This window comes from Eptesicus fuscus, chromosome 3, assembly GCF_027574615.1.
Source record: "Eptesicus fuscus isolate TK198812 chromosome 3, DD_ASM_mEF_20220401, whole genome shotgun sequence".
Lineage (NCBI taxonomy): Eukaryota > Metazoa > Chordata > Mammalia > Chiroptera > Vespertilionidae > Eptesicus > Eptesicus fuscus.
This window is the reverse complement of record NC_072475.1, coordinates 44,715,516-44,743,179: the sequence shown is the minus strand read 5'-3', so window position 1 is coordinate 44,743,179 and position 27,664 is coordinate 44,715,516. Positions and strand designations below refer to the sequence as shown.

Genomic DNA, 27,664 nt, shown 5'->3' with positions numbered 1-27,664 from the left:
CCACAGCCAAAGATGGGAGGCTGCTGGAACTACACTGATGGCTCGAAGGCAGCTCCACTCATTGCAACAGAAATCATTCAATGGCATTGAAACACTCTAGCTGAGGCAAGGAGTCCCAACAGTAGATGTAGAGTGTGACATGACTATGTAATGCAGATAAGTGAAGGGGGTCATGTATCATCAGGAGAGGCAGGTGTAATTTGCAATTCCCCTTAACATTCATTTTCTAGAGCCAGTGGTAATCCTAGTTCTTAACACAAACCAAAGGCTTTTTAATCCTCAGGTCAACTGAGATCCTATTTTTTTTCACGCTTTCTACTCATTGTTGTAAAAGAGGCAAAATGTAATGAAAAGGCATTGGCTGCCCCACAACCAAAGGCTGCTGGAACTACACTGAGATCAATATGTGAAAGTGCCTTCTAAACAGAAAAGTATCCATATCAGATTTTATTATTCCCAAATTAAGTGAGGAAGTATACTTTCTCAAGGACAATGAGATCTTTGTGTAACCTTGATTCACCTACCCTAATCTCTAACCTATTATTCAGTTTCTTCAAACTCCTAGAAGATGGGTATGGGGACTGGGTCTGTATCACTGTTTGCAGGTTTATGCATCCATTTTGCTTGACTGGAGGACAGTCCAACACACTGGCACCAAGGAGGGAAACTGGCAGATGAGGGAAAATGAACAAAACGGAGATGGAAAAGACAATAGCATAGCCAAACCAACAAGAGACATGAGTCAAGAAAAATTTACAACAAAATGTATTTAAAAACAGACTTCTCCAGTTGGTATTTTCAATGAAATAGCTACCAATTAACTCCAACCCTTTATATTGTGTTTCTTTTGCTCCTGGAGTCCTGTTGCAGCTTTAATTCTTGAAACTTGGGTGGCAGCACCAGACATTAAATCCCCAAAGGGAGAGGTATTATTAAACCTTTTGCTGGTCATTCTTTTCTGAACAAAAATGGACAAATTCCTAAGCCTTCTTATTCATTTCATGATGATCATTAGAAGAAAAAAATTAAACCAAACTTGCATATTGAAAATAATAACAAAGCAAACTCAAAAAAAAATCTCGCAGATAATAAATATCGCTGATTCACTTATTTTAAACAAAGTCCAATTTTATTCACTCTTAATATCCTTGCAGTCCATTGTATACCTTCTGCACTGATCCCTGTTTCAGTAGCTGTTTGATACCTGAAGAATGAAGAAATAGCTCCATTAATAAAAATGTGACTTCCCTGGAGTATAAAGAGCATGTTTCATGTGGAGGCTCACAAAGGGCCTTATGACCACCATGATGTGAATTAAACTAATAACCACAATGTCCAACTTTATCACATGTGGATCCCCACACACATGCATGTGTACATCAAGATGATCCCTTGTCTTTGTCTTTCAAACATATACTACACCCATCCCACAAAACCCTACAAGAAAAGGCAAATAAAATGGAATATAATCTCTTCAGTTATCTTCCATTCCTTCATCTTTGTCCTCTTTCCAGTTTTGACTTTTCACCTTCTTCCTTTTATTTATGATCCACCAACTGGACCCTCTTCTCAACCAGTCATCGCAGACATCACCCCTAAGCCTCTAATCCACATCTCTCCTTTAACAGTTTGGTCCTGCTCATTTGTTTTAAGTGATTCTATTTCACACCCCCACATCCAAACAACCTATCACTCCCCAGGCTTCAAAGGCCAGTTTGGTAACCCTGTTACAGAAGAATCTATATTAATAAAAGGGTAATACGCAAATGGTTGGGACACCCTCATGTGTAAGAACCGATCAGCAGGAGGCTACATGCGCAGCAGGCGTGGGTGGGCGGGGACTTGCAACATTGGGGATGGGGGCGGGCCCCAGCGGAGGCCTCTGTGTGGCCCAGCTGGGGATGGGGCCTGGCAGAGGCTTCTGCGGCGAGGCCTTGGGGTCCCTCAGCTCCACGTGGCAAGGCCTGGGGATCTCGCAGCTCCACATGGTGCGGAGTTGGGACCCCTGGCTCCAGCCTACCATTTTGGGGCAATCCATCAGGGAGCCCCAGATGGGTGGGCAGGGCCTACCTCTTTGGGGTGATGGATTGCAGGGCTCCCACACTGTGACAGGGCACAGGCCAGGCTGGGGGAGCCCCCACCCAAAAGTGCACAAATTTTGTGCACCGGGCCACTAGTTGTTAATATTGCCTTTACAGAAAGGCATGTTCATTCCTATTCTTGTGTTCACTAGTCTTAGTGGTTGATGTCTGATGTCATTGGAGGTTTTTGTCTTATTGACTATCTTCTTTAACCATCTTATTCTTATTCTTATACCCCTTACAATATACAAACAGTCATACACATTACACCCCTCACCTTCTCTTGCTTCCTCTGTTAACTGTTCTTTAGGAAAATCCACATCAAAAGTGATTATCAAAGAGCCCTTAATGTTGTTGTTGTCAAAGTTGGGGAGCCCTTCCCCTTTCTTCCATAGCTTGGCTCCTGGTCTGGTGATCTTATCCCGGGAAATGTGTACCTGGAAATCAAAAGCTAATGAACCAGAGTAGGACTGGTACTCCTGAAGTATAGCATCACTTCTCGTGATCACAGGTGTTCAAAGCTCATGGCACACCTCAGAGGAGGCAGAAAGGATGAGGGGCCAGGGAAACTCATTAGGACACTAGGAGCCAAAGAAAGAGAAGGCTTTCAAAAGAAAAAGAAAAACCAAACACAAACAATAAAGTAGTAAGGCTCTGCCCATAGAGACTATAAGGATAAGACTGTAGATGTGCAATCAACTGAGGAGCTGAAATGCCCAGATGTTGGGCAGTAGAGTGAGGACAGGAGGCGGCACAAGGAATAAGAAGTCCCGTGGTCTTAAATGATCAAAGTGGCTGACAAATCTCAAAACCACCTACATGAAAGCTTTAAGAGGTCAGGCAGGAAGCAGGAAAATTGGTTTGTTTACCTTGTGACCATCCAAGTGAGTAATATCCATATCAAAGCCCACCAGAGACTCAACTAGTGAGATTGTCACATTTGTGTATAAATCATCTCCTCTCCTTTCAAATATTGGGTGCCTAGAAACAAAATAAGGTAAAAATCACTGACTTTTATCTTTCTTTGGGAAGAGTTCAAAAACTTTCTAGAACATTTTGAAAAATGATGAATATTTAAACAATAAGCATTTATTAGATACTCTTTTGTGTGTAATATTAATCTATGAAGTCTGTAAGATTTATTGAACGCTACTCTTAAGGAGCTTATGATCAGTAGAAGCCAACGAATGTAAATAAAAGTACAAGTAACCAGATTATGGAAAAGGAGAGAAAGACAACTTCCAGCAGTGGGGGCTGGGGAGACGGGCATCAGGAATGAGTCTGGAGAGGTTTCCAGAGATGGGCTCCCAAGGCCAGGTCAGTCCTAGAGATGCAGAGAACGTGGGCAAGAGGGAGGGTGAAGATAGGGCAAGGGGGAATTTTGAGAAATACAAGGACTTGATACCAGGTTTGTTTAGGGAAAAGTACATGTTCCAGGTTCCCTGGGAAGTGATGAGAAAGACAAGGCGGGGAGGGGGGAAGGCCCTAGCTGGTTTGGCTTAGTGGATAGTGTCAGCCTGTGGACTGAAGGGTCCCGGGTTTGATTCCAGTCAAGGGCACATGCCTGGGGTTGTGGGCTCGATCCCCAGTAGAGGGAATGCAGGAGGCAGCCAATCAATGATTCTCTCTCATCATTGATGTTTCTATTTCTCTTTCCCTCACCTTTCCTCTCTGAAATCCTGAAATCAATAATATATATAATATATATATATATATTATATATATAATAATTTAACAAAAAACAAAAACAAGACAAGGGGGGAAAGATCAAGGAAATTAAAGAGTGCTGTGGCCTGGCCAGTATGGCTCAGTGGTTGAGCACTGATCCAGGAATCAAGAATTCCTGGTTTGATTCCAGGTCGGGGCACATGCCTGGGTTGCGGACTCAACCCCCAGTAAGGGGTGTGCAGAGGCAGCCATGATGTTCCTCTCTTATTGATGTTTCTCTCTATCCCTCTCCCTTCCTCTCTTTAAAAATCAGTAAAAAAAATGTTTAAAGAGTGCTGTGAGGAAAAAGCCCTAGAAGGTGGGTGCCCATTTCTCCATATTTAGGTGCAAACCTTATTTCAAAGAATCCTTAGAAGCAAAGGAATCACTGTTTTCCAAAATGGTAACAGGAGAGAAATAATAACATTATGTAGAGGAAGAGCCTTTGGATGGGGCCTTTGATCAATTACACCCCAGGTCTCCTCCACTTCCCATTCTAGTCTGCTTCTCTTTAACAGCTCCTTACTTGTCTTATTATTTTCTTCTAACACCTTTTGAATTTGTAGGCTCTGAGTAAATATATAACAAGGTCAAATCCTAGGCCTCAACCCAAAATCTTCAGTATTGTTATAGTTACAAGTAACCACTGAGGGTTGTGACAGACATTAAACAGAGGAGAAAGTGCCCTGGTGACTACCCATATTTCTATAATCTAATGCATCTGAAAAGCAGGCACTGAAGGGAAAGTCTCTAAAATTAGACTACTTACTTGACAACTTTGATTCGGAACCGTAAGTCTCCTGGTTCTCCGTCCACATGAGGCTCACCTGGTCAGAAAAGATTCGAGCCGACTGTAAGCCACACATGTCTGACACTGCAAATCTATTTAAAACCTCGACCTAAGGTGTCGATTATTAAATCTATCTGTGAGAGCAGTGTCTCAACCTGGTTATACCAAGTTTCAAATAATTAGTCAAGATCACCTGGACCTCAGGAACAGCAATACTAGTAGATAACAACATATTTCCTAAACAGACAATGATTCATTGATTTCTTGAACTTGAAGTCTTAAAGCTTTTTTTCCTTTTAGAGTTTTAAATTTAACCCCAAAGGTAAGGTCTCAGAGTACCTTAATGCCAACTAAAGTTACATATCTTGCTGAGTTAAAATTAATCCATTAAGATCTGAACACCCTAAAATTTGATATAACTTAGGCTACTGGTTAGTAGCTTTTGCACATGATATTCAAAGAGTAAAGAGTAATGCTAAGACTTACGGTGTCCAACCATGATGGTCACAACAGGCTTTCTGTACCCTAAACTCACTAAAGAGTGGTAGAAATAATACATGCAATTACTATGTGGCCATTAAGAATATGGAGTGAGGTGAGAATGGGAGGCACTCACAAGCAAACAGAGCAGAAAGTCATGATAATAAAACATCAACACCAATATTTTACCTTCTCCAATAAAGGGATACTCCATGGCATCTCTCACCCCAGGCTCTATTTCTACCTCCAGTGTTCGTTCTTCATTCACTAGTCTGAAACAAAGAGAATTTAAAATGAAAGCAAGAAAAGAAAATACAAGCCAAACCCCAGTACAAATAATTAAAGTTTTATCTATTCTATCAGAGCTTTTTCTTGGAAGACTATCCTGTATCTCTAATTGAAAAGGCCAGCTGACATCTATTTATATCCACTTGCCAAAACAGGAAAAAGCTACTACTATCTAGTAGACAATCACTGCAACTGCAGTGGACTGATTACTCTGAACTGTGTGATCCATCACAGAGAAAACTACTCCCACTTACATACATTTGCATCTGGAAGGGCAGGGTCATGTTATTAGGAATCCAGCAGGAGAGTTTATCCTGTCTGAGTTTTTTCCTGATCCCACAAACAGCTGACCTAGTTCTGATATACACATTTTAAGGTTCAATTAAATAGTTGTATTTATAACACAATCAGCAAATAGCCCTTCTCTAATCTGAAATGTCTGCTAGACATATAATATTGCTCTAATATTCCAAGTAGGAAAAAACAAAACATCAAACATTTATCAGGCATATTCAAGAAATACAGGCCATTGCTCATTAGTTCAGAAACATAAAGGAAGATATTTAAAAGAAATACTTTTGGGAAAAATAAAAATGTACTATTTCTTTGTTCTATCTATCCACTGGCAGAACACGAGAGAGAGAAGTGAGGGTAGGGAGAGAAAAAAAATCTAGGAATGGACCATTAGCATTTTATTAGACAAACAAGATGATTAAAGTATCTCTTGGTAGAACAAATGTCACTTACTTGACATTAGGGCACTCATCGCAGACCACCTCCTGGGTCATCTGGAAGCGCCCTGGGCCCAGCTGGGTGGTCCGCATCTCTTGCCGACAGTTGCATTTTCGTTTGCCAGGAGCCTGTCTTGCCACAGGTTTGTTTCTAACTACCTAAGAAGAGCATAAACAATATTAGCTTCTCTCTCACATGAAACAGACTTTGGCTTCCTGAACTGGCCAGGGCTCTCTCTGCACGTGTGCCAGGGCTGGAACTTCCCCTTCTCTGGTAGCTATCCCTCAGGGAGACCTGAGCTGAGAGAAGTATTTCAGGAGTTACAAATCAGCCCCAAACAGAAATGAAACATTCAGATATTTAAATGACTCACATTCTAAAGTTGGAGAAGAGAAAAGGAAGTAAGAAAGAACAGCCCTGGCTGGTTTGGATCAATGGTTAGAGCATTAGCCTGAGGACCGAAGGGTCTCAGGTCTGATTCCCAAAGGCATGTACAGCGGTTGTGGTTCAGCCCTGTCCCTGGTCAGGGTGCATGCAATCAATTGATGTGTTCTCACATCGATGTTTCTCTTTCTCTGCTCCCTCACCTTCCCCCCCGCCCCACAACCCCTGCTTCTTCCTCCCTCCCTTCCATTCTTTTTAAAAATCAATGGAAAAAAGATACTCTGGTGAGGATTAAACAAACAAAAAAAAAGAAAGAACAGAAAAATAATGTGTAACATATCAGCATTTATAAGCCACACTTAAATACTGCTGAGTTAAAGTAGTTCACAGAATTACTATCTCATAGAAATCTGAGCTGTGTAAAGCATACCCCTGAAGAACAACCACAGCCTTGAAGAGCTGGTACATGGCTACCACCAGAGGATTAGCTCTGATTAACTTAATGAAAACAATTCCTTGTTTCAGGCAACTCAGTCTAGGGCTGCTTCCAGTGCTATTTCAATTCAGATACTTTAACACATAAGAAAAGATACAATGATCATCTCTTTGTACTTGATTGCAATCAAACATTCTGATCCTCTAAATTACGTGGAACCTAATTTAAATGGAAAAATGTACTCTTGCTTTTACCTATTTAATTAGTCAAACACCTAATCACAAAGCACATGCTCACGCAGCAGGTGACACAAATGCTTGCAGTAAAATCCCTGAAAGCCCAATAATCCTCTCCACTAATAATTACAGGGTAAAACAAGATGGTTGTTAGAGTATTAAATTTGACAGTAAAATAGTAGTCAAGTTTTCAGACTTATTTAAATTGGCCAATCAAAATAAGCAAATACTCTAGAAAAATCAATTGTACTGGACAAAAAAGCTGTTACTAAAGTGTTAACTAAAATTTTTATTGGTAGTTCATCTCATGGTAAAATTGCATAACATATAATGAACCTAAAGCAGTCACATTTTAGTGCAAAAAAGTAAAATTTAAAAGCTATCAAGATTACAGCATAAAATTTCCAAAAGCCTCCCAATATTTAAACCAAAAAAGGGGGGATGGTAGAAGAATATCATGTAAGGAAAAATTTCCTGCAAATAAATTACATCTAGAAAATTTTTACTTTAGAAAATTAACTTTCATTTGTAATGCTAACAGCAAGTCACCCAGGTAAAACATACATGGTATCAAAACAAGCCAAAGGAAAATCATTTGGGCAAAAAAAATGAAAAAGGATCGTAAGTCAAATTTATAGAAAATATTCCTTTATTAACTTTTGGTCGAGAATATGTTTGTATATTTTCAGAAAACAACTCCGAGACATGTGGATTCCTGCAACAGAGAGGAATTGACAGGAGTGCTCCAGCCATGAAGTCAGAAGAGAAACAGTCCAGAGATGGAAGACGCTGACGATGCCTTGCCATACTAGCAGTCAGCAGATATGCGTCACTGCAGATTGCCCAGGACCAAACCAGAGAGGGTCGGACCTGCAATACCACCGTTTGTCCACCATCCAGAGCTGCAATATCATTGCTGTTATGAACACATTAACAACTGTTGGACATAGAAACCGGGACTCAAAAGAACTGTTGGCCCAGAAAGAAACTCACTACAGACTGATTCATTTGCCTCTCAGCATAACCATTATTGCTTGTCTCGTTTTCAGTCCCTATAAGTGTATTCCTAGTATCACATGAGCTCGCTCATCTAGGGGAAATGATGAACAGCATAGACTGAGGAACAAGAACAGCAATGATCGGACTGTCGGACCTCAGAGGGAAGGTAGGGGAGGGTGGGGACAAGGGAGATAGATCAACCAAGGGACTTGTGTGCTTGCATATGAGCCTAACCAATGATCACGGACAACAGGGGGAGGGAGGCTTGCGTGTGGGGGGGATTGGGAGGGGAACAGGGGGAGGGGGTTGATGACAAATATGTGATACCTTAATCAATAAAGTAATTTAAAAAAAAAAATCCCTGAAAGCCCAAGTCAACAGAATAAATAATAATAGTAATTAGAGCAAATACTTTACAGCACTTACTATATGCGAAGCAATGCTCTAATCGCTTTTACATATAGGAACTCATTTAATCCTCACAACAACCTCCTGAGTAGGTACTGTTATTATTTCTATTTTACAGAGGAAGTGATGAAAGTACACAAAGGTTCAGTAACATGACCAAGGTCACATAAGTAAATCATGGCAGAGCCAGGATTCTAAACCAGGCAACCTAGCTCCAAAGTCCATGTTTTTAACCACTATGTTCTCTCAAAATAATTTTTTCTTAAAAATAAAAATTCACACCCTAGCTAGCTGGTTTGGCTCAATGGATATAGAGCGTCAGCCCATGAACTGCAGGGTCCCAGGTTCGATTCTGGTCAAGGGCACATGCCTGGGTTGTGGGCTCGATCCCCAGTGTGGGGGGTGCAGGAGACAGCAGATCAATGACTCTCTCTCATCATTCATGTTTCCTTCTCTCTCCCTTCCTCTCTGAAATTAATAAAAAATATTTTTTAAAAAGTATTATAAAAAAAAGAATTCACTATTGGGTCATTTAAATAGCATGGCCACTTACATCCTTCATAATAATTACATTACAAAGCATTACTTCAAAAACACACTAACTGCAAAAAGTGATGTACTCTGTATTAGAGATGACTACAGACAACAGGACTGGAAGGGAACATGGGAATTAACTAGGCTCACTTCTTTTCTCCCACCTGAACAAGCTATCCTGTTTCAGAAGGAGAGATGACCCACATATTTTGAATTCCCTTTTCTCCCATTCTTCAGACTGAAGAACAGTATTACAAGCCAGTTGCATCTTCTGTAATGCCTAGTCCTCTTCTTTCAACTATTCAGAGCAAAAGCCACAACTAAGAACATGCTTCCTGTCAAGATGGCACACATGCATAAATACTGCTATCTCCTCCAAAATCACCATGTGAAACTATAAGAAAACATGAATTCCAGTCCTGGCTGGTGTGACTCAGTTGGTTGGAGTGCTGTCCCATGCATTGAAGGGATGCAGGTTCGATTCCTGGTCAGGGGCATATACCCAGGTTGTGGGTTCAATCCCCGGTCGGGGTACATTGTATGGGAGGTAACCAATCGATCTCTCTCTATCTCTCTCTCTCCCTCTCCCTCAAAACAAACAAACAGAAAATCCTCCAAAAATATGAATTTCAGAAAACAATAATAATACAAAATATGTGAGAAAACTCCAGAGATAGAATGCCTCTTTGAACTGGTATGTATAAGGGTAACAGGAGCTATCTGGGCAGTTAGAGAATGTTGAAGTTCTGCTCTTGCCGCCTTCCTGAACTGCCTCAGGACAGGCCCTCTCCTCCCTAAGAAACAGTAGAACTCAGACATCAAACACAAACTCCAAGAAAACAAAACACAGGTAAAACCACTATAAGTGCTTGCCCTAATCCTATCTAATAACGAGGGAATATGCTAATTGACCATCACTCCATCACAAAGCTGGCTGCACCCACATCTGAGGCCAAGTTCCCATAAGGAGCCTAAACAAGCAATCAGCAGGGACCTGAGGCTATGCCCTCCCCTGTCCCCATGGGGCTTGACAGGGGACCTCAGGCTGTGTCCCCCACCTGGCAGGGCTTGACAGGGGACCTCAAGGTGCGCTTCCCGTCCTGGTGCTGGGCTAGGGGACCTCAGGCTGCTTCCCCCGCCCCAGCCCCAGGCCGGGGTACCTCAGGCTGTGCCACCTCAGGCCGTGCCCCCCACCAGGTGGGGCTTGACAGGAGACCTCAGGCTGCACACCCCCACTTGGCAGGGCTTAACAGGGAATCTCAAGGTGCGTTTCCTGTTCTGGTGCTGGGCTAGGGGACCTCAGGCTGCTCCCCCCGCCCCAGCACCAGGCCAGGAGACCTCAGGCCATACCCCCCACCTGGTGGGGCTTGACAGGGGACTTCAGGCTGCGCCCCCCCACTCCGGCACCAGGCTAGGGGACCTAAGACTGCACCCCCACCCCAGCACCGGGCCAGGGGACCTGAGGCTGCACCCCCCTGCCAGGCTGGGCTTGGCAGGGGACCTCAGTGCATGTCCCCCACCCAGCAGGGCTTGACGGGGGACCTCAAGGTGCACCTTCAGTGCTGGGTCGGGGGAACTCAGGCCGTGCCCCTGCCCAGCGAGGCTTGATGGGGGACCTGAGGCTGCACCCCCCCACCTGGCGGGGCTTGACGGGGAACCTGAGGATGCGCCCCCTGTCCGGCGGGGCTTGACGTGGGACCTGAGGCTGTGCCCCCCTGCCCGGCGCCAGGCCGGGGGACCTGAGACTGTGCCCCCGACCCTGCGGGACTTGATAGAGATGGGGCTGGCCGGGTCTGAGTCTCGCACAATTTCGAGGTGCACGTGGGTTGGCGGGGACTTGACTCTGGGTCCCGTGGTGAGCCCCAGACTCTGATAGGAGGAAGGTTTTCATATACATTTACTAATTTTCTTTCATCTCTGACACTTCTATTATAGAGAAAGGGCAAATAGCAATATTAAATTATTTCCTCTAATTAATCCCCTTTTAATGTGCACGAATTTCGTGCACCGGGTCACTAGTATGCTCTATAAGGGAAGAGAGGTATTGATACCCACAGGGGGCATATGAGCTCAAAAGCTAAAACAACTAGAGACCTGAGGACTCCAACTATCTACCACACCGCCCCCAAAATAACAAACTGGATAACACATGTATTTTAAACAAATCTATTAGAGAAGTCAGCCTAAGAAGCTAATATAAGCATGATAATACTTAAGGAGATAAAGAAAGACAGTATAAAAATGAAGTAGAGTAAGAAAAAAGTGTAAATATCTATCTATAATAATAAAAGCGTAATATGCTAATTAAACCGGTCAGCCAAACAACCTTCCACGTCATTCTGAACAAAGCCATGGCGGCAGGGGCCGAGGCAGAGGTGGTTAGGGGCAATCAGGCAGTCAGGTGAGCAGTTAGGGACAATCAGGAAGGCAGGCAGAGGCAGTTAGGGGCGATCAGGCAGGCAGGTGAGGCAGTTAGGGGCGATCAGGCAGGCAGGTGAGCAGTTAGGGGCGATCAGGCAGGCAGGCGAGCAGTTAGGGGTGATCAGGCAGGCAGGCAAGTGGTTAGAGGCAATCAGGCAGGCAGGCAGAGGAGTTAGGGGCAATCAGGCAGGCAGAAGTGTTAGGGGCGATCAGGCAGGCAGGTGAGGAGTTAGGGGCAATCAGGCAGGCATGCAGAGTGGTTAGGGGCAATCAGGCAGGCAGGCAGGCAGGCAGGTGAGCAGTTAAGAGCCAGCGGTCCCAGATTGCGAGAGGATGTCCGACTGCCGGTTTAGGCACTATCCCTGTGGGGTCAGGCCTAAATTGGCAGTCGGACATCCCCCGAGGGGTCCTGGATTGTGAGAGGGTGCAGGCCAAGCTGAGGGACCCGAACTCCCGTGCACAAATTTCATGCACCGGGCTCTAGTCATATATCATAAAGAGGTGATATGCAAATTGACCCTCACACCCTCACAAGATGGCTGCCTGCGACCAGGCCGGCAGGGGGGTTAGTTAGGGACAACCAAACAACTGAACAAGCAGGCTGCGTGGGGTGACCAGGCCTGCAGGGGGGGCAGTTGGGGGAGGACCAGGCCAGCAGGGGGGCAGTTGGGGGCAGCCAGGCCAGCAGGGGAGGCAATTGGGGGCCATTAGGCTGGCAGGGGGGGGGGCAGTGAGGGGCAACAAGGCCGACAGAGGGGGGAAGTTGGGGATGAGCAGGCCGGCAGGGAGGGGGCAGTTGGGGGTGACCAGGCCAGTAGAGAGGACAGTTGGGGGCAATTAGGCTGGCAGGGGGGCAGTGAGGAGTGACTAGGTGGGCAGGGGGTGGCAGTTGGAGGTGACCAGGCTGGCAGGGGGGCAGTTGGGGGCATCCAGGATGGCAGGGGGTGCAGTTAGGGGCAACTAGGCTGGCGGGGAGGGGGGGAAGGTGGAGGCGACCAGGCCAGCAGAGGGGGGCAGTTGGGGGCAACAAGGCCAGCAGGGGGGGCAATATGGGGTGACCAGGCTGGTGGGGGGGGCAGTTAGGAGGGACCAGGCTGGCAGGGAGGGGGCAGTTGGGGGTGACCTGGCCAGCAGCGGGGGGCAGTTAGAGGTGACCAGGCAAGCGGGGGGGGGGGGGGGGGCATTTAGGGGTGATCAGGCGGGCAGGCAGGTGAGCGATTAGGAGCCAGCAGTCCAGGATTGTGAGAGGGTTGTCCGACTGCCGGTTTAGGCCCGATCCCAAAGGAACATCCCCCGAGGGGTCCCAGATAGGAGAGGGTGCAGGCTGGGCTGAGGGGACCCTCCACCCCATGCACGATTTTGTGCACCAGGCCTCTAGCATATATATAAAAGCTTAAACGACCTTACAACGGAACGACCAGTTGCTATGACATGCACTGACCACCAGGGGGCAGACACTCAATGCAGGAGCTGCCCCAGCCCACAGGCCCTGATCGCCAATGGGGACTGCTGGCCAACCTCCTGGTCTTTCCCACCGCTGGCAGGCCCCGACTGCTTGATTGGGGCGGGGCTCCTGAGCTGGGACAGGGAACCAGGGGTGGGTGGCAGCGGACACGGCCTCTTTCCCAGGGGGGGGCTGAGGACCGGCTCCCTCCCTGGGGGCCAGCGGCCAACCTCCCGGGTCCCTCCCCTCGTCCCTCTCCCCGCCACTGGCAGGCCCCAATCGGCTCGCTGCCCACCTGCCGTGGCAGTGGTTGGCCCCTACCCCCTGCCAGCCAACCTCCCAGTCCTTCCCCTGGCTGGCAGGTCCTGATCGCCCGATCAGGGCCGGGCTCCAGGCTGGGACGGGGAACTGGGAGTCGGTGGTGGTGGATGCCGGCAGTGAGGAAAGGAGAGGGGGGGGAGGTGGCGGGCCGCAGGTGGCAAGGGAAGGAGGAGGTGGGGAGGCGGGGAACCTGATCGCCAGCCAGGCCTAGGGACCTAACCCATGCATGAATTTCATGCACCAGGCCTCTAGTTATGTATAAAAATATGAGTTGAAATAAAAACACAGCTGATGGGGTATTATTAGAATGGACATAACTGAAGATTAAAGTAGTGAGCTGGGAGACCATGAGGGTCTCTCCTAGAAGGAAGCAGGGAAGGATAAAGAAGTAGAAATATTTAATATTTAAAAGAAAGTTAACAGCAGATAGAAGTAAATGTGCCAATGGATTAAATATCTAAAAATATAGTATAGGTAAATTTTCCAGAATTAAAGAAATGAATAATCTCAAATTAAAAGATCCCGAAGTTTTTAGTAGAAAATTGCTTTCTGATTTTAAGGCAAAGAATAATTTCTTAAATAAAACATAAAAATTAACTATAAAAGAAAACACTGATAAATTTACCACATTAAAATTATTTCTGTTCATTTAGATCAGTGATGGGCAACCTTTTGAGCTTGGTGTGTCAAACTTTGCCAAAAAACTGAGCATAACTCGGGTAGTGTGTCACTTTGAGGAAAAAACTAACTCCAAGACTCTAGTCGCAAATGTTTCATCCTCAGGAGCAGCAAATGTTTCATCCTCGGCATGCAGCCGCGTGTCATCAGAAATGGCTACACGTGTCAGTGCTGACACGCATGTCATAGGTTCGCCATCACTGATTTAGATAAATCTTCAATATAATGAAAAGACAAACTGATAGGATACATTTGTATCACATACAGCCAACAAAGGATTAGTAGTAAGAATAAACTTTTTCTATAAATCAATGAGAACAGGGCAAAAGAAAAATGGACAAAAGACATGAGTGGGCATTTCAAAAGAAAGGAAAAAATAATGGCCAATAAAAACATGAAGATGCTTATCCTAATTACTAATCAAAACTGCAAATTAAGACCACAAAAAGTTAACATTGTATACCCATTTAATGGGTGAAAACTGAGAAGTTTAATAATTCAAAATATTGGAGAGGTGGGCAGATCATAGAATCTTTTATACACTGAGTGGCCAGATTATTATGATCTCTGAACGCATAATAATCTGGACATTCAGTGTATATCCTATATAATAAAAGTCTAATATGCAAATTGTCCCCTCGACCAGGAGTTTGACCAGCAGGCAGGCCGGCCAACTGCCCATGGCCCCTCCCCCTGGCCAGCCTGGCCAGACCCCACCCATGCACGAATTCATGCACCAGGCCTCTAATTATATATACATATATATATATATTGAGTGGCCAGATTATTATGCATTCAGAGATCATAATAATCTGGCCACTCAGTGTAAACTGCAGGTGGAAATGTTGGTACTAAGCAATTGAAAAAACAATATGGTATTATCTTGTACAAGTGAATGCTGGTTCATATTACCCAGCAATTCCACTATTACTTATAACCATCCAAGAGAAATTCTTGCTCATATGTACCTCAAGATATACATACATATATATATTTTTTTTTCATAAAAACACTGAAATTGAAATAAACTGGAAATAACCTATGTGCCTATTGATACATTGTGTTCAATACTCTGCAATAAATTCTACTCAGCAGACTTATAGCTAAAAGTAACAACATGGATAAAAAAGCCAGTACCAGAGTATGATGTACAGTATGATACCATTTTTACAAAGTAAAAAAGAATGAAAATAAATAATATATTAACCAGGTGTCTACACTAATAAAAGAGAAAGATGCAAATTGACCATACCTCCACGAGGCCCACCAGCCAATCAGGAGTACGTATGCAAATTAACCCAACAAAAGATGGTGGGTTAATTTGCATATGCAGGCACAGAGCGAAGACTGAAGGCTCCAGCCTGAGTGAAGACTGAAGACTGAGGAGGCTTGGCTTCGCTGCGGCCAAGCAGAGAAGCCTAGCCTCACGGCAGCGGGAGCAGAGAAGGCTTGACTTCTCCGCTGCGGCTGGAGCGAAGGCCTGGGTCCCAGGTGCCGGAGGAAAACCAGTGCCAGCAGCCAAGGGAAGGAAGGCCTATTGCACGAATCTTCGTGCAACGGGCCTTTAGTTTATATATATAATACAACAGATAAGAATGGCAAGGAAATAATAATAAAATCAAAATTTAGGTTAGCAGCTACCTTTGAAGGGAGGCAGGGAACATAATAGGGAAGTAGTGCGTAGGTAAATGTAAGTGGTGGTATTGTTTTATTTCGTTCTTGGGCTGGGTGATGAGTTCATGACATAACAGAGTATCATGAACCAAAGATTATGATTAATGCAACTCTACATATCTCATCACTCTCCCACCCCCTAAAAGACAGAGGAGGTGCCCAGAAACCCCTTGGTTTTAGTCAAAAGAACAAGTTTTGTGAGTCAATGTGAATACCCAATGGGAATACTTACTTCCACAAAATTTCCTGCATATACTTCTTCCAAAGTGACTTCTAGATCTACAATAATATCACTTCCTCTGGGAATATTTCTGTCTTGCTGACGAGGGGTTCCTCCAAACATGAAACCAAAATCTCCAAAGAAGCTGTAGATAAGTGTAAAGTTAACAGGAAAAGAAATCAGAGTTCATGCCTTACAATGATTCAGTTTTCTTCACATTCATAAAATACTGTGTCCTACCAACATATTGTATAAAACTAAAAGACGTTTTAAATACTGGTACTTTGGAGTTACACATTATATACAATTTTTAATTTATACAATATCAACTATATTGCCCCACCACAAAAAAATTACTTTTTAATATAGTATTGTCCAGACATATAGTATAATGCAAATATATAGTTATACAAATGAATTCAGTTGGGCTTAATCAATGAAATGTTTCAATATTGAGGAATATCAAGATATAATGGGCTTACTGAGAAAGGGTATAAAGGGTATATAGTATATATAAACCATGTAATAATGAACTTAATTGTAATTCTGCACATTTGTAATGTTCACTTTATATGCTTTTTAGAAACTAACTTTTGTGAAAGCAACTGCTCTGTACAAATATCTTGGATACATAATTAAATAAACTGAAAAGCCATCAGCCTTAAGGAAAAGTAAGTTCTGATCTCTACAAGACCAAAATTAATTTTTGTAACAGAAGCATCACTTTGAGATCAATACAAACAGTGACCTTCAACTGTGTAGGTGTGCTCATCTTAATGTTAATTTTTGGTATTATTAAGCCTCAGATGTTAGCACAGTGACAATGACAACTATAAAACTCCCCCCTGCCAACCAGTCTTGGTGAATGGATTACTGAATCTTAAATAAAAGCAGAGAGGGAGGGTTTGGGGAGTGGGGGTGGAGAGGTACAAACAAACTTTTTTTTGTCTTGGCATCCCTAGGGATCACTTCTAACAGCCAAGAGGAATGGGACACTTTCCTGGCAGACTAAACCCAAATCAACCCTGGGGAAGAAAAGAATTTCCTAACCACATTACTCACACATCTTCACAAGTCCTAAAAATCTACTGTCACCCCAAACACTATTGTATGAGACAGTGACTTTTACTTCTTTTGGAGAAGGGTTCACAAAACCCTTTGAGAATCTGAAGGAAACAATAAACCCTCTCCCCATAGAAATGCACATTCAAACATTTTTTGTTCATAACTTGACTTGAAATCCTAGGTTAAGATTTCCTATTATAGGACATCATCAACAAAGAGGGGTTCGGCTAGTGGGAAGGAAAGGTGTTTACTATTCCAACCACTTAGCATTTCCAGAAAGCCACCTCACAGCAGGAGATAAAGAGCCTCTACCCCAATTCCGTCCCTAAATGCTGGTTATTGTAACTGTCCCACTCATGTTGACAGGATGAAAGAGAGGTAGCTGTAGGTATGGGAGTAGGAATCTCTCTCTCTCTCTCTCTCTCTCTCTGTTACAAGAATAACTTTGCTAGTTAAATGGTTTGCAAATGCTAAGACAGCAAGGAGATGAGGACAAACTGGTTTCCAACATTTATGTGTCCCCCCCAACACTGTCAGGGTTGATTTGACTGATACAGTTGGCTAGATGGACAGCCCTTTCAGTGCTACCTGTCTTTTCTGGAGCTTTGTGAAAATGGAAGAGGACATTCTCACAGGGGGATGATGATTGACCTTTTGGTCAAGGATCAGTTGAGTTATACTCTTCACCAAAAGCTTCTGAACAAGGTAGCAAGGATAATTCTTTCACAATCACTAAGTGATCCATTCTCTGACGCTACTACTTTGCAGATGGGTAAATTACATACTGTGAAAAAATGTCTCCATGGGAGCTCTGATGACCCTCTTTTAATCCCTCTTCACCATAAGTATCATACTGTTTCCGTTTCTCACTATCTGACAGAACCTGGGGACAAAAAAGATCATGAGTTGGTAATGTTCAGATAAGGTGCATTCATATTTATGTTTTTTTAAAACTCTAATACTGTGTCTAAGATTTTAGTGAATGTAATTTTTAATCATATATAGTATTAAGGCATGTTTATAAAGTTTTCTTTAGTAGACTAAATTATATGATGCATCGTTCATTTTGTAACTTCCAGATTGCTAAATTCATGTTTGTTTTTTGTTGTTTTACAGGATTGTTGAGTGAATGCCTGAGGAGGGGGCATGTGTCTAAAAAAAGTCGTGAAGGAGTGACTCAAAGGCAAAGAATTTGGAGCTGGGGTGGCTGAGGGAAGTAAGCTGGGTTGTTTCGGCCATCTCTGGCTGGAGAAAAGGGGCATGTTTGGGGACAGACAAGCCTACATTCAAAGCCCAACTCTGGCTCTTCCAAGTGCAGGGATGCTGTCCCCGTATTGAGATTCAAGTTCCTCTTCTTCCCAGGCCTTACTTTTCTCATATCTGAAGAAGTATGGGGCTTGTAAAAGGGCAGTTTCTCTGGGCTATTTCCAGGGAGTGTGAACAACTCCCACTCTACAGGGGCCACATTTGTCAATTGATGGCCGTAGTGCTGTCTGAAGGAAGTCTGGAAACCTGACGCCCTTGGGTCACTATGTGACCTTCCACCAGTTACTTCACCTCTCTGTTTCCACTTCAGGCAAGTGAGGATGGCAACCCAGTGGGCTACCTCACCCTCTCCCCATCATGGTTCATGATCAAGTCTCCTGGAAACAGAATAATATTTTCCTTTGGGGACCAGTCTCCCTTCCCTCTCTCCCATCATAGACTATGAATTTGGGGTGGGGATCCCCTCAATTAATGTTTTTAATTTAAGCTCACCTAATCACATAAATATAATATCTGAGATTAATGATGTGGTTATGGAAGTGAGGGCAGTAACAGAAAAGAGGTGAGATAAATTCCTGTTTTACCTCCCAGTGCTTATGCTGTGGACCACTATGTGATATTATTCTCTAACTATAAACTAGGACAGGGGTCCTCAAACTTTTTAAACAGGGGGCCAATTCACTGTCCCTCAGACCGTTGGAGGGCCGGACTATAGTTTTAAAAAAACTATGAACAAATTCCTATGCACACTGCACATATCTTATTTTGAAGTAAAAAAACAAAATGGCAAAAACACCTGCATGTGGCCCCCGGGCCGTAGTTTGAGGACGCCTGGACTAGGATATAACTATGACAGACTCTCATTAGTGCCAGAAACAGTAAATTAGGACAACCTTAAAACTTGCTCAGCCCTACATGTCTATACCACATCTCTCTTCCCTGACCACACACATTAAGAGATTGGCAAATCAAGGGAATAAAATGGTAGACTTTCCAAAAAGGCCTAAACTGCTATATTTTCACATTTCCTTTTTCATTTTGGGGGGTATATAGAAATCCATTTATGGAAGAATGCTGTCTGCCATGTATACGTTTAAGTTCATAACTTCCTGTGTTTGCATTGCAGAGTAAAAAAGGACACTGCTCTGTAAAGGTTGCTCAAGGTCAATTTCACAGCTTGAAAAGACTCTTTAGAGTTTTAAAAGTTTTAGAAAACTACATGCACGGTTAAAGGTATACGCTTTCTCATTGGGCCCACTCCACACATAATACCAAAGTAAGTAAAAACAAAATAAGCTTCTGTACTCTTCAGAATTTTTGTTCCAAAAAAAGCTTCCCATCTATTTAGAGCAATCTGAAGTACCTGCACACATACACCTTTGAAAATTAAATAAGTGAATACTCTTTCTCTGATATTTTAAACTCCTATTTAAACAGCAAGTGAAGGAGAAAGTTATTGCAAACCCATACTTGTGTTGGCTCAGGAGAAGAGGTTCGGAATAAATGTGGAAGTTGACTCAGCAAAAGAAAAGGAATCTGATTGCCATATGTAAACAGGACACACATTTGGCTCAAAGCCTAAATGATGTGCAAGAGGCCCAGCAAACATCTACTAATATTTAAGATATATTTAGAAGAATGAAAAGAATTTGAGTGTATGTGAAAGTGAGCATTCTTAAAAGTAAAGACAAATGGGTTAGTCCAGAAGTGACTAGAGTATTTGACTAAAGCCACTATGATAGACCAGGTGAGAGGAAGGGATGTTTTGGTAAATATCATAAGAAAAAAAAAAGTAGCTACGTTGGAGAAGAAGAAATTGGCAGAATTAACTTAAAAACACACACCAAAAACCCACATCTATTATTATTATGCAATTTGCATTTCCACTTTCAAGTCTACTTCTCTGATGTTGTCTTGAAAAAGAAATGAACACTACAATTGGATCTATAAGAAACACCATTTCAAAAACCCCAAAGACTATATTTTAATCAGTTTCTTTTTGGACATCAGAAGCTTATGAAATAACTTCCTCAAAACTATCTTTAAAGTTATCTATTACCATTACTTACTGTTTTCTGTCTAAGGAATGCAATTTAATTCTATGATCTTGGAAACTATTTTATTTCTAACAGAAATAAAAAAGGTTAGTTGATTGGCCAATCAAGCCACAAAGTGTCAACTAATTAAAATGTAGTAGTCCCAGCTCAGTGGAGAAGACAGATTTGTGTTACAAAAGACTCTTCAACCTTGCAACTCTAATTTATTTAAGAAACAAAAGCAATCAAGTAAATGAGACCAAAAAAAAAATGAACTTGTGACTTATAAAGGCTCTTAAGAGTTAAATAAACTGCAATCTCATGAATGAACCTGTGTAGGTTATGGCTAAAGAACATGGAAGATTCTTTAAAGAGCATGGTAAATTCATTTTTGAGTATTGGGTTCCTAGCAAACAATGGGAATATTCATGGGAAATATCGTGCAAAAATATGGACTTCGTATTATTAACAAGACACAAAATGTTACATATAATGTAAGAGTACACCAACCCTCTCAAGTTTATTTGAGAGCCTGAAGTTAGAGATTTCAGTCCTATAGGATCCCTGAAGGTGCCTAAAGACAGGGGGGACCCACTAGTTCTAGGCTTTACCTGTGTATAAGTCTCTATTTTAGTTCATTCACTTCTTTAATCTAGGAAGCCTTGGGATCCCTTCCTTTTGGTTTTTTCCACTTCTAACATATTTTTCAGATTTGTTTCTAGCCTTCTAACCATTCAGAGATTTAACTTGAATTCAGAAGTTTTAGCTCCATGATGTTTGGAGTTAATTTTTTTTCTGTGCCCTTTTAGAAATGGAAATGGTGACTATGACTAGAGTTGATAACACTCTATTGTATAATTGAAATGTGCTAAGAAAGCAGAACTGAAATATTCTCACAAAAAACGATAAATATGTGAGGTGATGGATGTGTTAACTAGATGGGTGGTATCTTTTCACAATGTATACGTATACTAAATCATTATGATGGCCCTAGCCAGTTTGGCTCAGTGGATAGAGTATTGGCCTTCGGACTGAAGGGTCCCAGGTTCGATTCTGGTCAAGGGCACATATCTCGTACCTTGGTTGCACGCTCCTCCCTGGTCTGGGCCTTGGTCAGGGAACGTACAGGAGGCAACCAATTGATGTTTCTCTCACATCGATATTTCTCTCTGTCTTTCCCTCTCTCTTCCACTCTCTCTAAAAATCAATGAAATTATCCTCGGGTGAGGATTAGAAACAAAATCATTATGATGAACACTTTAAATATATTACAATTTTATTTGTCAATTACACCTCAATAAAGCTGGGGGAAAAATAAAACCACAGATCTATTATTCTATTTTTAGAGGAAAGATGAATTGCAACACATACAAAATAGCTAACTCCTATATTAATAGACTAGAGGCCTGATGCACAAAGATTCGTGCAAGAATGGGCCTTCCTTCCCCTGGCTGCCAGCACTGCCTTCGCTCAGGCCAGAGCCACCTTTCCGCCTTCCCACACTGCCCCTGGCCACTCTGCGCCTGTGTATGCAAATTAACCCATCATCTTTGTTGGGTTAATTTGCAAACTCATTCCTGATTGGCTGGTGGGCGTCTGGAAGGTATGGTCAATTTGCATCTTTCTCTTTTATTAGTGTAGATGAAAGATTATCAAAGCTTATTTGTAAATTTTTTCACCATAGTGTTGAAAGGTTCTGTGTATAAGTTTTTTTTAATAGTAAATGATTTATTATACATTCAGTAAATATTCCTCAGTATTGTTAAAAATGAAAATAGGAATAAGAATATGTCCAGTTCTACTATATTTTCATAGTGTCCTACTGAAGAGTGAATGAGATAGTACACTGAAAGTGTTTTGACTTCTAGATTAGAGGTTGCAAATTCAAACTATAGTTGTTTTGTTTGATTTGCATGAATAAAATTTTTAAAATTGAATTAATTACCAACATTTTACAATCAGGAGAATTTACTTTAGCTTAACAATTACCCACAACCATCGGACCAACTAGGAGAATTTACTTTAAACATCTGGATTTCCACTTTTCTTAAAACATTAAATTATGTGGTAGCAGTGTTTGCATTTGTAAATGGCAAAAACTGAATAGGACTGAATAACAGCTGCTCCCTTGAAATGCAGCAAGAAGGCTTCAGTTTGTCACAGTTCTGCTCAATCCCTATTGATTCCTAATATTGGAGGCAGAATATCCACTGTGATGCTTTATCTTATAACTGCCCTGTATGCTACTTATCTAGTCCATATAGGCTTGTGGATTTGTGATCTTCTTTTAGATTGTTTGTTTCTAGCTCCAGCTCCCAAACTGATTCATTGGTTGCTTGGTGATTAATCTATTCATTCACTCATCAATCTAACTTTTATTTCAATCATCAATCATCTTTTTCAACATTACTCTCCTTAATAAAACAAATATTAATATAAAAAAGGCAGGAAATGACATCTATAAACATTAAAGTTTTATTTATAGCCTATTTTTAAAAAGAAATGGCTTGAAAGAAGAGTATTTTCTGTGTTACACAGTTTTTTCTGTGTCTTAATTATAGAATGTTGCTAACGCCCATATGCAGGGTTTTATTAATACATTATCCTTTTTCCTGACTCACCTCATAAGCAGCACCCAGATCCTGGAATTTCTCCTGAGCTCGTGGATCATCAGGGTTCCGGTCAGGATGAAGCTGCAGGGCCAGTTTCCTGTAGGCCTTTTTAATATCCTTTATAGAGGCACTGCGAGGCACCCCCAAGATCTTATAGAAATCTCTCCTGGGGAGTGGGTAGAGGATACTTCATTACAGAGTTATGTAATACATTTTTAAGAGTGACATTTTTTTTCTGCCTGTGAGCAAAGGGGCAGGAAAATGAAAGTATACATGTGATACATACACATACAAAATAATAACTAAAAAGAGAACACACCAGAATTTGTAATGAATGTTATATATTGAAGTAATCACAGTGAGAGGCTATCTACTTTTTGAGCATTACTATAATTATTCAGAATATCTGTGGCATTCTTCTCTTAGAACTACTGTCAGTCAAGAAAACCATTTTCTTACTTTACATTTACATGTTATTGCCAACCAATAACCTTTTCCTGTTACTGACTTCAAAAGACATTTGACTGTTTCTGAAGATCAAATAACAATCTCAATGGATAATTTTCTTTACTCAAAATGACTGCATCACATAAATGTTCCAATTAACAGTACAACTGTAAGAATGCTAAAGATGAAGTGACTGAAGTTAACTTCAGAGGTTAATATACAGGTTAAGCCAAAGCCCAAATAAGAAAAGAGAATAACACCCATTTAGATGTATGATGTGGTGCTTTTTGCTGAAAGAGAAAATATCAATCTTGCAGTCATTGCTAATAGTTATATTAGTTTGTCTAAGTCAAGTCTTAATTATAGACAGTTGCTAAAGCCCATATGCAGGATCTTGTAAGTCACAGCAGCTGAAAACATGCATATGGCATGAGCTGGGTATCAAGATAAGGTAGAGATCCACAGGACATATATGTACTACTATATGTAATACTTTAAACAATAAAAAAATTTTAAAAAAAGATAAGGTAGAGATCCACAGACCTCTTTGCAAGAGACTATGCTGGAACCAATTAATTACAAAGGAAATCTTTGCAAGAAGGGCCAATGGGAAGATAGACTAAAACTATAATAAACTTTCAGAGCAGGGAATGTAGCCAGCCCATAGAATACATCAATAAATATCCACTGAATGAGCCTGGCCGGCTTGGCTCAGTAGTTGAGCATCAACTTATGAACCAGGAGGTTATGGTTTGGTTCCCGGTCAAGGGAATACCCAGTATGGGGCCTGATGAGTGAGTCTCTCTCATTGTTGCTGTTTCTCTCTCTCCCTCTCTCTTCCTCTCTGAAATCAAATCAATAAAAATTATTTTTTTAATTCACTGAATGAAATGAATAAATAAGCATGCTCACAAAAATCAATTCGTTTAGCCAGAGTCACTTTAGCCACCAGAAGTTATTCTGAAAATGCATTCTGTCAACAAAGGAGATGAGAAAGTTGTTCACAATAGACACACTAATGTAGCAGTGATGGTAAATTTTATAATGTAGTGGGGGGAAACATGCATTGGGGTACCAAGACTCAGGTGCTATATTACAGAAGATTTGACTTTGGGTGGTGGGCACACAATGCAATATACAGATGATGTATCATTGAATTGTACACTTGAAACTTATATAACCTTAATAACCAATGTCACACCAATAAATTTAATTTAAAAATAAAAACGATTTCATAAGCTTTTAGTCACACTTCAGGAAAATCATTTAACATAGTTTTAAAAATTATCACCCATAAAGGGTTCCATGAGGATTAATTAGGTGCTTTATCTTTGGCCCCAAAAATCTGCAAAAACTTTATATCTCTTGAGACAATAACTAACTAAATAAAAAGGTTCACTAAAATTAATAACAAAAGAGTTAACTGGATAAAAAATAAGGCTTACTTAACATATACTTAATATAAAAATGGTTAAGTAACAGCTCAGGAAAATATAGGGAAAAGATAGGCAGCATAATTCAGCATCAGTATCACAGTGCCTAAGAGACTCCTTTATGAAAGCCTGAAGTATAAAGCTACAGTATTAAATATTTATACTGATACTTTGTTTAAATACTTTAGTGTACTTTAGTGCTTTACTAGTAAGTGTAAAAAGTACTAACAAAAACAATAAAGTATTTCCTAGGAGTTAAATTCTTTTAAAATTTAAGGTGTTTTACAAGAAAAAAAATGACAAAGTTTAAGCATATATGCACGGGGTGGGGGGAGCCTTTAAGAGAATAACAAGCACTTACATTTTAAAGCTTTGCTAGGTAGTACTTGCTCCATTTAGTGCAACCTATTAATTGATAGAAGCTAAGGCCTTACTATTCCCCACATTCTAAAATATAAGCCTGGCATATAATATCCTGTGGTCAGCAGGCATAGAGGATCACGGATCTTAAAGGCTGGAAGGATCCTCAAGAGTTTAGGTGGTCCTACTCCCTTCCTACAGGAGGCACATTAGTATCCTCAACTTACGGATGTGGATTCAGGTGGTTCCTTCAAGGTCACATAATTCATAAGTGGGGTGTGGGTGGGGAGGCTAGGATCCTAGTCTACTACCTGTTGTAGTAGCGGGAAATACTCTTCCCGCTCATAATACCATTCAACTTCTCAAAAATATACCATGGAGAGAGACAATGAGGCAAGATGACAGCTTAGGCTCAAAATCTCAAGAAGCGGTACAAGGACTTCCCAAAGGGTCTGCACTCAGTTTAACTTCCTTCAGTCCCAGCTTCCTTACCTGTTCGGCATACTTCCTCACTCAGCCTGGCACTGACCCACCCACTTTAATGTCAGCTCCCCAAGGGCTCACGGCAGGCTCGTCTCCTCCAGCCCAACAGCCCCCCGCCCCCGCGTAGTGTTTGGCACTGCATCCAACTCCCACCCCTCCGGACAAGTCTAGCTCTCCAGAGCCTTTGGATCTAAGCCCCTCTCCCTCGTGTCACCCATTGCTCTCCTCTCCACCCTACCAGCCTGGTCCACACAAGCCATTCCTCCGCCCCACTGTCTCGCCACAGCAATGCCCCCGCCTCGTCCTTCCAGCTTCGTCCCAGCCAAGACTGACCCACGGGCCGGGTACCGCGCGGGTGCCCGTTCCTCACCCGGCGATCACGGTCCCGATGAGGTACAGCAGCAACAGGCAGAAGGTGCCCAGGTTTTGCGGGGCCATGGTTTCCCTGTGCCCGCCTCTATGCCGGCCCCTGTCCAACACACTCCTCACTGTCTCCTCCGGCGCCGCGTCGGCTCGCCAGCCCACCGGGCCCTGAAAGACCGCCTCACCGCCGGGGTCTCCCGCGGGGGCCGGAGCGACGCAAGCGGGCCCCCCTCTCCAGCCAGTCCACTTCCCGGGAGTCCCGAGTCCGGGTGAGAGAAGCCCCCCAGCAGGTGAGAGCCAATCGCCGCTCGGGACATCACACGCGGCCGGCTCCGCGCAGCCAATCAGCGCGATACACTTCACCTTCGAGGCGGCGCGGGCGGCCAGTTAGGCTTCGGAACTGCAGCCACAGCTCCTGGCCAATTGGGAGAGGGAACGTCAGAGAGTCGCGCCGCCGCCGGAATCCGCTCAGCCCCGGCTCCCGCGAGTCGTGGAAAACTACGTAAAGGGGCGGTAGAGAAATGAATGCCAAAACAGCGTTTCCAAGGTCTAAGAAGTTTCCCCCCCGCCGCCTGCCTCCTCTGACTTTCCACCAATCACGAGTCTTTTCCTCCAGCTCTGACCAATGGCGGGAGGAAAGTTTGAGTCGGCGACCAGTCCTGGAATTTCATTCATATGGAACTACTCGCTGGATGCGGGGCGGCGGGACAAGTGCGTGGTGGGCGGGGGAACAGTCACGCGAACGTCTGGTTTAGCTGATCTTATTTTACCTTCTCCTGACAGCCCAGGAGAAAATGGTCTCGGTTTCACTGAGAAGTGGCCGTGCAGGCGGACAGACTGAACTTAGGATTCAACTTCCACCACCATTTAGCGGTGAGAAACGCACGCCCCTTACTCGCCAGTCTGAGCCTAAGCTTGATTGTTTACATCTTTTTACCAACAGTGTTGTGACATTTTAATAGTAGAGAATCTTTAAACCGTCTAGCACAGCGTCTGGCACATAGTAACCAGGCACTCAGTGAATAACTATTATTTGTTATAATAACTCTGATCCCACCCACCCATACACCCGCCTACTTTTTGCTCCTCTCAGTAAATGCAGCACCTAGTTGTTCAGTCCAAAACTCTGCGTTCCTTAATTCCTGTGCTGCATCCCCTATCCAAATGTTTACCTTTAAACTATAACTCGAATCTCTCCACTACCTCTCTGAGCTAAGTCACATCATCCCTCACCTGGCCAGCGCCTCCTAATTAGTCTCCCTGCCTCCACTCTTAATATTTCTTTTCCCTCCTGCCCACTCCACCGCCATGATTTCTTACAAACATACCAGATCATATCATTCCCCTGCTTAGACGTCTCAAATCGCTTTTCATTGCACTTAGAATAAAATTCCAACTCGTTATGGTAAATTATAAAACCTTACATGTCTCAATAATGCTGGAATTTTTTTTTTCCAAAGAAAACCTATTATGATCTGTGTACCCTCACTCAGTCAGTATACTCCTTATCATGTTCCAGCAAAACTGGTTTCCTTTCTCTTTTTTGAATACACCAAGCTCATTCCTGTTCTTTCTGCCTGAAACCCTCTTCCCTAAGATCCTAAAATGGGTGACTCCTTTTTAAACACAGATTTCCTTAATATGTATTATCTACTCTCCCTATTAAAATATGCACTCCAAGAAAACAAGGACCTTAACTGTTTTGTTCACTAGTATAATCCCAGTGCCTAGCACTATGCCAAGACCCACAGTGGTGCTCAACAAAA

The 27,664-nt window shown here is 42.7% G+C and overlaps 1 protein-coding gene across 1 annotated transcript; it reads right to left on the bottom strand.

The window, feature by feature from the left end:
* Positions 1-742: 742 nt before the first annotated feature.
* DNAJB11 (DnaJ heat shock protein family (Hsp40) member B11) lies at positions 743-26,209 on the bottom strand. The gene is made up of 10 exons (XM_008157570.3): positions 25,906-26,209; positions 22,822-22,978; positions 17,684-17,781; positions 15,846-15,978; positions 6,094-6,236; positions 5,248-5,330; positions 4,558-4,615; positions 2,951-3,062; positions 2,359-2,518; positions 743-1,204 (listed from the first exon to the last, which is right to left on the bottom strand). Exons 1-10 carry the CDS (start codon positions 25,971-25,973, stop codon positions 1,140-1,142), a joined length of 1,077 nt encoding a protein of 358 aa, XP_008155792.1. The 5' UTR covers positions 25,974-26,209; the 3' UTR covers positions 743-1,139.
* Positions 26,210-27,664: the final 1,455 nt, after the last annotated feature.